Source organism: Anopheles coluzzii, chromosome 2, assembly GCF_943734685.1.
Source record: "Anopheles coluzzii chromosome 2, AcolN3, whole genome shotgun sequence".
NCBI classification, from domain to species: domain Eukaryota; kingdom Metazoa; phylum Arthropoda; class Insecta; order Diptera; family Culicidae; genus Anopheles; species Anopheles coluzzii.
Genome location: NC_064670.1, coordinates 8649433 through 8661683, shown reverse-complemented (window position 1 = coordinate 8661683; position 12251 = coordinate 8649433). Strand labels below are relative to the sequence as shown.

The following is a 12251-nucleotide window of genomic DNA, read 5'->3' as shown; positions in this document are numbered from 1 at the left end:
TATTCTTCAAAAAAAAAAAAAAGCGAAAAACTACTGCTCTTTGTGCTGCGCACCGAAAGTGTAGCGGTGAAAATGCAATTTGCATTTAAAGCACCTTATCTTTTTCTCAGCTCACACAGCGAGCACAATAATGCGCGATGCACTTCAAACGAGCAATATTTATGCCCTCCCCCCTTCCTATGGTAAAAATAAACAAAATGCCACAATGGGTCAAACTGGGTAGAGAAAGCGGAAAAAGCGCAACCACATTGACAACAGGGCGCGCGCTTGTTTCCCCGAGACAAACAGGAAGCGATTTTTCACCTTGATGAAACTTCGCCCCGGATTCGCAGCGCACGGCGAGCACGGTTTTCCTACGTTGGCATGATGGTAAGCACATCGCAGTGTGAAGCGGAAAGAGAGAGAGAGAGAAAGATGATGCGAAATGAGCTAAAATGTCTGCGGAAAATACAATTATGGTAGCGTTTGAGGAAATAATATCGCAAGACCAAGATGCCAGACGACACGTCCACGGAACGAACCGTCGTTGTGTGTAAAGTTTCTTGTGAGGCAGATGAGGTGAAGGGAGACCCGGTCGGTCGTTTATATGTTTTTCAACTTTTTATGGTTTCCTTTTTTGCAGCACTTTGGTTAGTTTGCTTTTTTATTTTACGCTATTTAATTTCATTGAATTAAAATCATTTTGTACTTTCGGTGTCAGTTTTTGTGTCAAGTCTGATGTTGGTTTTCATGGTTTGTGATGAGTGTGATGAGTAAATAAAGAGGTATAATAAACACCCTAACTCGACACTGTAGGCTATGGCAATAAAGGAGAACAGCTGAGACGAAAGAATGAAATTGAGAAAAAATTCGAATAATTATTCTGTAACTAAGACAAGAACGAAAAAATGAAATCAAAAGTAGAAAAAATCAACAAAACATAAACTGTAGTATGCAAAACAGCGGGCAAAGTATTTAAACACACGCACAAGGTGAGAGCAGAAGCAGAAGGAAAAGCTGTTAAGAGGTGCAAAAACAAAAACAAAAAAACGAAGCAACAACAATAACACCATTACTCTGATAAGACATAATCCTCTCCAAGGAAGCGAATGGTGTTTTTGTTTCTATTAAAGAACAAAACAGGAACGGTCTGGCGGTGGTTTTTCAGCCAGCGAGATTCCATCTATTGCTGCTTCCACTGTACAAAAGGATCTGGTCATTGGTTGTTGATTTCACTGTTTTGCCCTTTCTATTCCGATTGGACTGCTCTGTGTATTGTGCTGTTTTGTTTTTACTGTTTTTTTATGTTTTTCATTTTGATTATTCCTCTATTTCCCATTTCCGCAAAGCAAAGCGAAGCGAGCGAACGTGTACGTCCTTTTTATAAAATTGGATCATTGCCTTTTATCCTGTTAGTCCTTGATTGGCCGTTAGTTTAGCATCATGGCACGGGTCCGTCCGATGGGTTAGTTTGAAGATTTTCCGGCACCTCCGGTGAGCTGTGTTTAGTGTTTTTGTTTTCTATCAACCGAGTCCCTGCAGCAGGACATGCCGCAGAACGATCTGCTTCAGAGTTAATGAAGAAGGAGTGTTTCGATTTTCACTTTGTTTTCATTTGAAAGAAGAATAATTGAACAAGAGATAGTTTTGCTTCAATCAATTTCCTCGCCCTCGTCGATGGGAGATTGATTTTCTTGAAGACTTTAAAGCCTGGTGCGGCCTTCACGCAATAGATGATTATTAAATTTGCCCTTAAAGTAGACCGTTGAACAGTAGAATTTAAAACCCTGCTTAAAAGGGGTTTCTTGGTAAACCTTTTGTTTCCAAATCGTCCAATAATCAGCTCACTCAGGGCAAACGCCTTGAACCGCAGTGAAAATTCTATCAAAATGCCACCACCAAAGGTGGTAGGGTCTTACTTCCAAGAACCAAACCCATCATCATCATCGTTGCTCATTACACTTCCTTCCTTCCGCCCATTTGTAACACCAGCATTTTGCTGCCCGGCTGGGAGCCTATTTGATGTGCCAATTTCAAAGGATTGAGATTTGAATAAACCTCACCATTGCACATTTCACCAGCACAGCTACCACCATCCATTCATGCGCACGGCGGTTCTGCTCGGGTGATGATGATGAAGGTGCTCATGCATCTGGCATGCCACCATAGGTGCTTGTACCATCGTCAGGTAAGCAACAGCAGTCAGACAGACAGTCAGAAAGGCATCATTAGTTATGCAAATGCGGCCGGCGCGTACTGCAGAGCGACTACTGCTCCACGTGCTCCAGAAATATCTCTTTGTGCTCCGGGGGCGATTGTTCGGATTTTATCGGTCACCAAGGTGCCATGGGTTTATCTCGAACGATTGTGGCAATTTCGTGCAATTCGAAAGCGTTCGAGACTACTGAAGCGGGAGAGATTATCCTGCGTTGTGTTGTGCCGCACGGTGAGATGTGAAAATGGGATTTATTGGGCGCTTCGGAGGAGGCAGACCTTAATGCAGGAGAAATGTAAATGACACACAAAACGAGGCGAATGATTTAAGTCTTAACCGTATGGGTCGCATGGAAAGTGTCTGATGTGAAGCTAAATATGTACAATCAGCGAAAGTCAAAACAAGGGAATGGGAGTAAATATGGATGTTGTACAATAAAAAATGGAAACCATCCTCTATAACATAGTTTGCTTTTCCGGTTGACCGTAGTTGTATTCTGCATTAAAGATTCATTCACCAAACAAGCCTGTTGTAGCTATGAAACAAACAAGCTCAAGCACTTTTGCATGCACCCGCAGCACCCGTTCGGCCCATTCGGTGCCCGTTTGCTGAAATGCACAAATTAAAGTGAGCAAGCAATACAAACTGATCATGTTTGTTTCGTCGAAAGTGCAATTATGCTTCGTTACGCACTCGCACCGGCCCCCGCAGAGCCAGCTCGTCTGCAGTTCTGACTGGGTGGCATTTATAATTGAAACCGTTTATCATCGGTTGGTTCACGTTTTGTTCGGAAAGCTTTGCATTGCAGGCAGCGTTTTACACAGTGCGCCCGGGAGTGGAGGGATGCGTTTGGAGTGAGGCGTTATAAAAGCGTAAATTATATCGTAGCCGTTAGCAGTGCGGGGCAGCGCTTGTGGTCGATTGTCTTCTAAGTGGCCAGACACGTTGATAGTGGAAGTGTATGGAGTGTTGAGATGAGAGGTAGCAGTGTTTGCCTTGGGCAGTGCATAACGAACTTACTGTATTTGATTTATGTTGCCAGTTCGATAGTGAGCGGAATAAAAACAAACTATTTGAAACGATTTGATAATGTATATTGTAGTTGAAAAGTTTTACAACTATCTGTCATCTTTTAAGCTATTGTTTTAGTACACTTATTCACATTAGAGTCGAACTTGCACTCTTTGAATGTATCGCGCAGGTGAGATTACATTGAAAACATCAAGAAAGAACGGTTCTTATTAACTCGCTTGTGCTACATCTATACTCCCCAAAAATTACCTAGAAGGAGAAACCTCCATTTCCTAGGCCCACAAAAAAGGGCGACAGGAAATGAAAGAAGAAAAATCAATTTGGTGTATACTTTCGTTCGGTTGAGTTACCTTTACGATTATAAACTTCTCCAGACGTCCAGAATCCTGATCCGGACTGTCGACGGTGGTGAAGAAAGCAACCCTAAACCGATACCGCTGCCATGGGGTTGGGGGAAGGGTCAAAAGGGTTAAGAAAATTAAGCCCTAATGCCTATATTCGAATGCCCATTACGCAGGAGGGTGAACCCGTAAGCTGACCCGTTCCCGTTCTCGTTCCTGTGGATGTTTACATTATTCAAGGCATCTTGTTGAAGCTTCCTCCCGTCCAATGTAGTAAGGTGTTGAAGAAATGAGAAAGAGTGAGAGCTACATACTAGAAAAGTATGTACTATAGCGGAGGCAAAAAAGGGGAGTCCTATCATGGCCCATCACTCACCTCTACCCTTCGTTTCATGGGTGAATAAGAAAATATGGATTCAATTTATCAATTTCCCTCAACCGAAACTGAGTTGTTTTTTTTTCTTCTATTGGGGAGTGCTACCGCAAAAAAACAAGTTTGATTGGGCCGATGTTGATCGAGGTGCCGGAAGCACTAAGAAGATGCAATTGGGTGGAAGGATATTTACATAATAAGATGTATTAATGCTTTTGGTAGGCATAAACACCAAATATTTATCAGCGAAGTGCGGTGTTTTGATAAACATGTTGTAAACTGTATAACAATACAAGATAATGTTATTTTATCAGAGAATTTATATGGCTACTGGTATAAAACAAACATACAACAAATGAACAAACATATGTTTTACGCTTAGCGTCTCGTCTGCCAAAAATGTTTGTGTTCCACCAAGTGAACGTTGCCAGGCGTGTACTCCCGTGTAATAGTTGCTATTTTCTCCCCACAGGGTATACTTTCATTCCGAATAAATACACGTTCCATACGTAAGCGCCTACGGCAAAATGGTTGGCATTTCCTTATCGCACCGTCAGCTTCCGGTAGCTCGGGGAACCAACTTCGTATTTCATCGTCAGACGACGACGAGCCCCGGCACACGATGTATACCACACAACGCCCATCTCACACACACACACAGACACATACACACACACACACACACACACAAACACACCAAAACCCGGCACCCAGCAGACAAGCGTGGCACAGGTATTTACCGACGGTTTCGGTGGTTTTCTGCGGCAAACGCAAAGGACATTCTTTCTGACTTCCGGCAGCTCAATCACGGCCAACGGCGGGTAAGCGTACGGAACGAGGTGAGGATATGTTTATGCGAACAATTTATGTTTCCTCTACGGGTGAAAATTGGTGCCAGTGCATGGCGGTTTGGGCAAAACCGGGCACGCTAGTGCTAGATGGTAGCGGGCATGATGGTTGTTCCTCCATGCTTCATTTGCATTGGCCGCTAAGTCGGTTCCTGTCGGTTGCTTGGGGGAGATAGTTTCGCCAAAATAGAAGTTTGGCTACGCCAGGTAAAAACTTTTCCCTTGCAGTGCATTAAACCGAACGGATGGAAATGATGCAGCTTTTTGTTCGGGAAGTAGCAGAGGTAGGGAAAAACTTAACCGGAGGCTTCCTTACCAGCGGGATCTTCGGTGCGGTCTGTTGAAAGCAAACTATAGACAAACTCTTGCAATTATGCTGGTTTTTTGTTGGGTGATGTATTTCCACGAGCCACCTGAGCGCCGTTGAACAGCCAGCTCATAGTTTTGCTGGTTTGAAATTCATAGAATCGTAAGAGGAGCTTTTTAAGTTGGGGCTTGATGAAATAATTAAAATAATTTTAAAAGAAAGAAAATTGAGAAGAATTTCTTGTCGTGTAGAATAAAAAAAACTACACTTGTATTGCTTGAATATTATTGAATATCCATCGTAAGGCAAGCAATAAACTAAATCTTTCCAAATGTTGAATTCCATCAAGAATTTAATTTGTTTCAAAAACGTGACATCCCTGTCAGGTGTATTAAAAATAGTCTGCCGGTAAATCCTCTTATCCTTACCAGCCTTGCCTTATTCACTTTACTCTAACAGCACCAGCAAACTTGCTGCCGAGGACAGATTTCAACCAATCAGTTTCAGTATTGAAGCCTGTGGTACGGTTATTTTCTACTGATCAGCACAACCGGAAGCAGCATCATGTTGACAGCTGTCGTTCGTTAGCTGTTCGATTTTTTTTTTGCGCTTTGGATCGTTTCCTCACAGTAGGCGAACTAGTTGCGAGAAAAAAGGGAGAGCGAAGCTTAGGTAATGGAAACTTGCAGGTGTTTTCCGTCATCTGTTCAGCAAAGCTGATGGGAGATATTGAATTTAGAGTGCAAAACTAACGTGACAAGAGTTTAGCGCGAATTGCAACTATTGTTCCGTAAGTTTCTTTTCTTTCTTAGTTTCTTGAACAAAAAAAAAGCGTATGCAAAGTTATATTTGTTGCCCATTAGCAAACATTTAAAACTTCTACCACTGTCAATAACCTTTAGCCATGTTTTCGACCAAGGAAGGGATCCTTTTTACTCCCCCTTTTACTCCCTACGATTCAGAATTGCTTCAGAAAAATGTAGCAAATTGCTGTTTAAAAGCCATTAATTTACGGCTACTCGCTCGGATGCACATTCTTGAAGAAAATTGTCCACCCAGTACACTGCCGATGCTATCTCGCACTGTATCGATTTTCTATTCGCAGCCGTCTCAAACCCCTTTTTTCCACCGGTTGACTTTCAATTCCTGTGCGAGTTTCCCACTTCGGGGCGTGTTGCGTTGGTGTCTCCGCGATGTACCAGGGGGAGGGGAGCAAGAAGTGATGTGTTTTATGAGAAAAGTTTCTCCCGGCTGATTTCCCCCGGGGACACAAGCCTTGTCGTCCCAAAAACCTTTCGAATGAGGCCAAAAGGGCACTGTCGCAGAAGGGCGGTGTGTGGGCTTGTACGTGTACGATGAAAGGGAAAACGATGGAAGAGAATGAGAGAGTAAAAGGAACACGGATGACTTACAATTACATTTTAACGTTTTGGGTTGATAGGAGAAAGAACGAAAAAAGTATAATGTTTTAAGTGTTTGAATTTTGTTTTGCAAATGTGTGAAACAGCGAGAAATATTTGCAAACGCTTTGAAGTTGAGTATGAAGTTCAACCTGTGAGTTACTCTCTCCTCACTGTATTCTGGATGTATTAAAATGTGATTGATGAAATAAATCACCATCCATAATGCCGATGCCTTGCACCTGCAACTGCCTCCATGTTTCCGTTTAAAACCCCCTGCTCAATCCTCTGTGAACAAGTGTTGACGTTCAGCAAATGTCACTAAAAATCGAAAAATAAATGGCTTGCTCGTAACCATGCCTCTGGACGGAGGCAAACGTAAAACCCGGCCTAGAAATTGCGCGCTGTAAATCAATTCTGACAGCGCGTAATAGACGTGCAACCACCGCTTTGGATCCTGGCCGGCCTGGCGAAATACACTTCCGGGCAGTGGTAAGGGAATGTATGTCCACCGTAAGACCGGCAAGACGAGCGAGTGAGTGAGCGAGCGTATGCGCGTGAGGGAACGTGGCCAGATGGTGCCAATGCTTCGGTGCCCGTAGCACCGTAGCTAATGTCAAACGTGATTGGACGGGGATTGCAGCCCGTGCTCTGCGCAGAGGATCTCTGCAATGTGCCCACTTTTACCGCACCCTCTGCATCTGTATCGACTGTCGATGGTTGATGGTTGCGGGCCCTGGACATGGATTACTGTGTGTGTGTGTGTGCGTGTACCTTTCCCCCGGATGGCTGCAGGAAAACGCGAAGAAACTTATTTTTAAATCATGATGGTGATTTTATTCTTCCAAGGGGAGATGGAGTTGGAGTTCGAAATGCGAAAAAGTTTTATCGTACAAACCCCTGGTATAAGAAGGGTGTGCTCAATGGGGGATGAGAAGTACGAGAGATGTTGGGCGAAAAGTTCGCATCGATGTTACCGATAAGCGAACATATTTAACATGGCTTTAGTGGGGAATTTTTTAGTGCCATTATGCTAAGGAATCATAAGGCTCTTATGAGCGGCGTCTCCTAGAGGGGTTATTTGGGATGAAAAATGAAGATCTTTCGGTGCAAGTAAACATGACAAAACCACGAGGTAAGATAATTTTACTTAAACATGGCTGTATGTTGTGTTGTTTAATAATGCTTTAAAATATTATTTGAGTACTTTTGAAAAGCATGCACAACTGTTAAGCAACACACCATGTGCATTTCAAGCAACTGTGTAACTAGCTAATGTAATAATCTGTCCAAACGATAATTCACCATAATGAGCGTGATTTAAGCTACGAATAGGATTAGTAAACATTCTGCATTCACTGGTGCCGTTCCGAGTGGGACGTGTGCCTCACGAAGCGATACCATTTAAACTGCAACGACTAGCTTTATCCAATTAGGCTAATTTGTAAATGAAATAATGCGAACACAAGTGCCCGGTGGGAGGCCTTTCGCAGTAAAAATAATTACAGTTGACGATGGTCGAAAAGCTACACACAAATAGGAAATGCAACAAATGGATTAAGAATGCAGTGGAATATTCTAGCAAGGGAAGGAAACGTGCTTGTTTGTGCATAATTTAATATTAAGGTAAAATACGCTTGCTTCAACAGCTTGTTGCTGTTTGGGTGCATTTTAAACTGTGCAATATCGATCTTTGTTTTGCTCTGTCAAAGTGTGTAAATTTCAGTACAAAAGCACACAAAATCCAATTATTGGCATTACGAATGATCATGCCAGTTCGGATCGTAAACAACCACCGGTTTTTTGTTGCATTTGCTCAAACCTAATTAATTTCATCACTCAACGCTACCGTTAACGTGCGTGGCGGGAAAGTGTCGTTGGGTAGGAAAATTTAATTATTACAATAATAAAGCATGACAGCTTCCACATCGTTGCGATGCTGCTTGACGGAGGATATCATCGTTGACAGCGATGGAAAATTACCGCTTCTCGCGTGTTTCTACGCCAAAGCCTTTTTAGCCGGTGGGCGAGAGAAGGTGGGTGGAAAACCGGATTATGACACCGATACGCAGTGTGGTTGTAAGTTAAGGGCACGGGCCGATTCGGGCAAACACACGGGCTCAGTGGTAGATGATGCTGGGCGCTAACAGCTCCGCAAAAGCTCTTGGGAGGGTGTGCTTAAGAAAAGTCCTCCCAGTCGGGGGGAGCGCTTAGCAGGTAGCGTAACAAATTGGGGAATTACATTTTACACCGGCAAACAAACTAATCGACCCACCCTCCCCATCTCCCCATCCAAAAGGAATCCGGTGCACTAGCCACTTCCGGTCGGGTGCGGTATTTCTACGCTCGCACCGTGTACGATTCGGGTACTGTTGTGGATAAGAGAATTTCTGAAATCGTATCTCGTTAGCACACACATACTCATGCTTGCAAACGCCACCCAGAGGGTGAAACTCGGCCGGAAAAGCGTAGAGTCTCTGCACGCTCTGGAGAGTTTCGGTCCGTGCGTTACAACTGCACATTAATTCATTCTTATTTATTGTCATCTTTAATTTCAGTTAGCTTTTCCATTAGAAAGTTTCGCTGGTGAAATAGTGCTTTCCGTTTCCGGTCGCGCGTGGTCTGGGTGGGTGAAATAGCGTGAAATCGTTAGCCGGTTGGAGTTTGAAGAAGTCGGAAAAGTAAACCAAAAAGCTGAATAAATGCTTTGGCAAGCAAGCATCTGCATGTGCGGAAGAATGGTGCGCTGCAGATTGTTTATCGACTAAAGGGGGAATACATACGTAAGTGGTTGGAGTTGGTGGCAACACAGACACACACACAGAGGTATACATACACGTATATGTATAGAAGGAAAGCATGTGGTAATGAGCAAGAAAGGGCGGTAAGAAGTAATATGATGGCTTAATAAAGTTTTGCTTTCAGAGCACTTTTTTGTGGGGTGAATGGGAAAACTCCCCTCAACGGGGAAGAGAGAAAAAATGGCACAGAAAGAAAAATGTGCTTTAGAATATTTTTCATAAAGATCAAGCCATAAGAAAGAAAAAATACAAACACCACTGGATTCAAAAGCTATTTACGATTTTCTAGAGAAATACTAAAATTTCACCCGAACAATAAGCAGAGTATAATCGCACACAAACGGGTTGCAGTATTCCCGGAAGCGACCGCGTTCTATTACCACTTGATCCTATTTCTATTATCGCGCTTGGGCGTGCTTTTTTCCGATGAAGGTGCGCATTATGTAATTGGATTTCCCGGTATAATTTCGCGCCCTCAAGGGCAAGGCTTAGGTACGCTTCATTCGCTGCGGTAAGGTTGCGTTTTAAAAGCCGGTTTGGTGGGAAAATGGGTTCCAAATAATTCGCCGCACACTGTTGGCAGGAGAGGTTTCACCGTCAGAGCCGTTTTGTGGTTGGCTTTCTAGGAAAATACCCTACACGTTGATGTGTATTTCAATTTGGTTGAACAACGCGTTTCCATGAAAAGAAGCTTGCTCCGTTCTTCTAGGTGAATGAGCGTCTGAGAAGAATTTATATTGAATGTGGAAAGCGGAGGCGTAGGATGATGAAGAACCAAACCGGAGGTGTTTGTTTTATAGAAGTTATTTTGGAAAAAAAATATAGAAAAATCGCATGTACATTACCTCTTGGTAGTAGTCCATTTTCGATTACTTTTGCCTCGAGCAGTAACCGGGGCAATAGTAGACAGATTGCCGTGATGATATGTATGAAAGCTGAGGTTGGGCCACCATGAATCCACAGCGAGCTGGAAGGGAGAAATAATTTAATTTTACATTTACTAAAATGATGATAAAATTTTACATAGTTATTATCGTATTAAGAGAAGTTGCGCACTATCCTTTCTTTTCCTTGCTTCCATAACTCTCACAACCGTGTGCCGTTCCCTGGCAGGAAAAAAGAGCTTCATATGTATGCATTCATCCTTAAGTTCCGCTTCTCAGGCAATGATTTATAGTGCAGCAGCGTTTGCATAATTTCTTTCAGGAACGATCTGCTAGCTAGCTGCCAGCACGGTACGGTTTATGCACGTGCTTTGATGCAACGGCACAACATGACAGAAGCGAAAATAACGCGACGATGATAGAGAAAGCTAGATAAACACGGGTGCATGTTTGCGACGCCTAGCCAATACATTACTCCTCAGCGCAGTGCTGTGTGGGCGGCAAGGAGATGGCAAAAGGTAGAGTCTGTATATGCTAAGCAGGATGCAAAATAGTGCCACTCAAACAGCTCCGGGGCAGAACCGGTATGAATTAAGCAGAGTTGTTTCCATTATCAGATGGTTTGACGGTTCTCGCAAACGCCGGACCAGGGCAGGGAGGATGCGGTGTATGGCAAAGATTAGATTGATAGGGTGAAAATGAGAGAAAATACTCGGCAAACAGTAATGAAAGTTTTTCTATGGTGATACTGGGTTGGGAAAGGGGTGTGCAATTTGTTGATGCCATTCTGCTGTGTGTATGAAGCATGTGAGCATAGCAGAGGAATGAAGCTCCTTCGTAGTATTCGTCTCACTTTCTTTATTATTCCTTTTGGAAATAGAAAAACTTCGTCCTACTGGGAGCGAGTGTTTGTGCCACCCGTAACGAAAATCTTTAACGTTCTTATGCTGGCTGCATTCGATTAAGCGAAAAATAAATAATCAAATCACACCACACTGCAGCAGTGACTGCCAAAGCAGTCAGCGCCTGAAAGTAGACTATTCGTTTCTCACCATCTGTGCCCGGGTGGGAGCGTGTGGTTTAGAATTTATAGTTTGGCTCTGGCTGTGAAGGCTCGCTTGTCGACAGTCGTGTACCGTTTTACCGACAGATGGTACCATTGTTATTAAGAATCGGCTGAAGACATTCATCAGGCAAAACAGACAGTAGCATCTTCAGCGTGGGAAGCTGTGTACCATCCACGTCGAAATATTAAACACAACCGAATCGGTAGAGCAAGAAGCTCTAGCATTCGCTCGGGGAGGGGAAAAATGGCATCTCCCGCGTTGGTGATTGCAAATTTCATCGTGAAATGGTGCGGGAATACTCCTTTTCGGAGGTGAAATGGAAGAGGATTATGGAGGCTTAGAACGCTGCTAGAAACGGTGAAGGATTAGTCGATGGCGCGGGCATATCTATTGGAGAGACTTCCATCACAAAGTCTAGCTGATTTTGTGCGGTTTTCAGAATTCCCGGCATTGACTTCTTAGCCTTCGGTGAGACGAGTATACACGAGTTAGTTTTAATTAAAGTTGGGTACTGGTGTTACCGAATGCTAGCGCGTCTCATTAGGACGTGTCCGGTGGTGGCCCGGAGCAGCGAGAGCACGCCGTTGGTACATGCTGTCAAGCGTATCGTGTTGCGCAAGAGCTTAGTCACTCCAGTTTGCTAGTGCTGCAGGAGCGTCAGTAGTGTAGCGGGAAAGCTACAGCGATGACTTCAAGCAGCCGAATCGCGTTTCGGAAGCAACCTGGACGCACACAACGGTAGCCGGTGAGGAAGTCATCAAAAGTGCTGATACTGCAGCGTAATGAGAATATAATGAAAATTGTTCTGCTTGTGTTGTGACGACGGAGTGATGTCTCCGCTGGAATAGATTCTGATGCCGCGTCTCGTTCCATTAATTGTCTAACAAAGCAAAAACAAACACAATTAGGAGCGCTTAAGAGATTGGCCTTCATGCCTTCGCAAATTCTAATGCTGACTCGGTTCGAAATGTTTCAATTAGGCTCTTGGGAGACAAAACTTTCGC

The 12251-nt window shown here is 43.6% G+C and overlaps 1 protein-coding gene across 3 annotated transcripts in view; it reads right to left on the bottom strand.

The window, feature by feature from the left end:
- Positions 1-12251, bottom strand: part of LOC120947672 (protein tincar) — a 91115-nt gene that overhangs the window by 20488 nt on the left and 58376 nt on the right. For all 3 annotated transcript variants that reach the window (XM_040363204.2, XM_040363202.2, XM_040363203.2), the window contains one exon: positions 10142-10263. In XM_040363204.2, coding sequence (XP_040219138.2) covers positions 10142-10263 — 122 coding nt within the window. The remainder of the gene's footprint in view (positions 1-10141; positions 10264-12251) is intronic.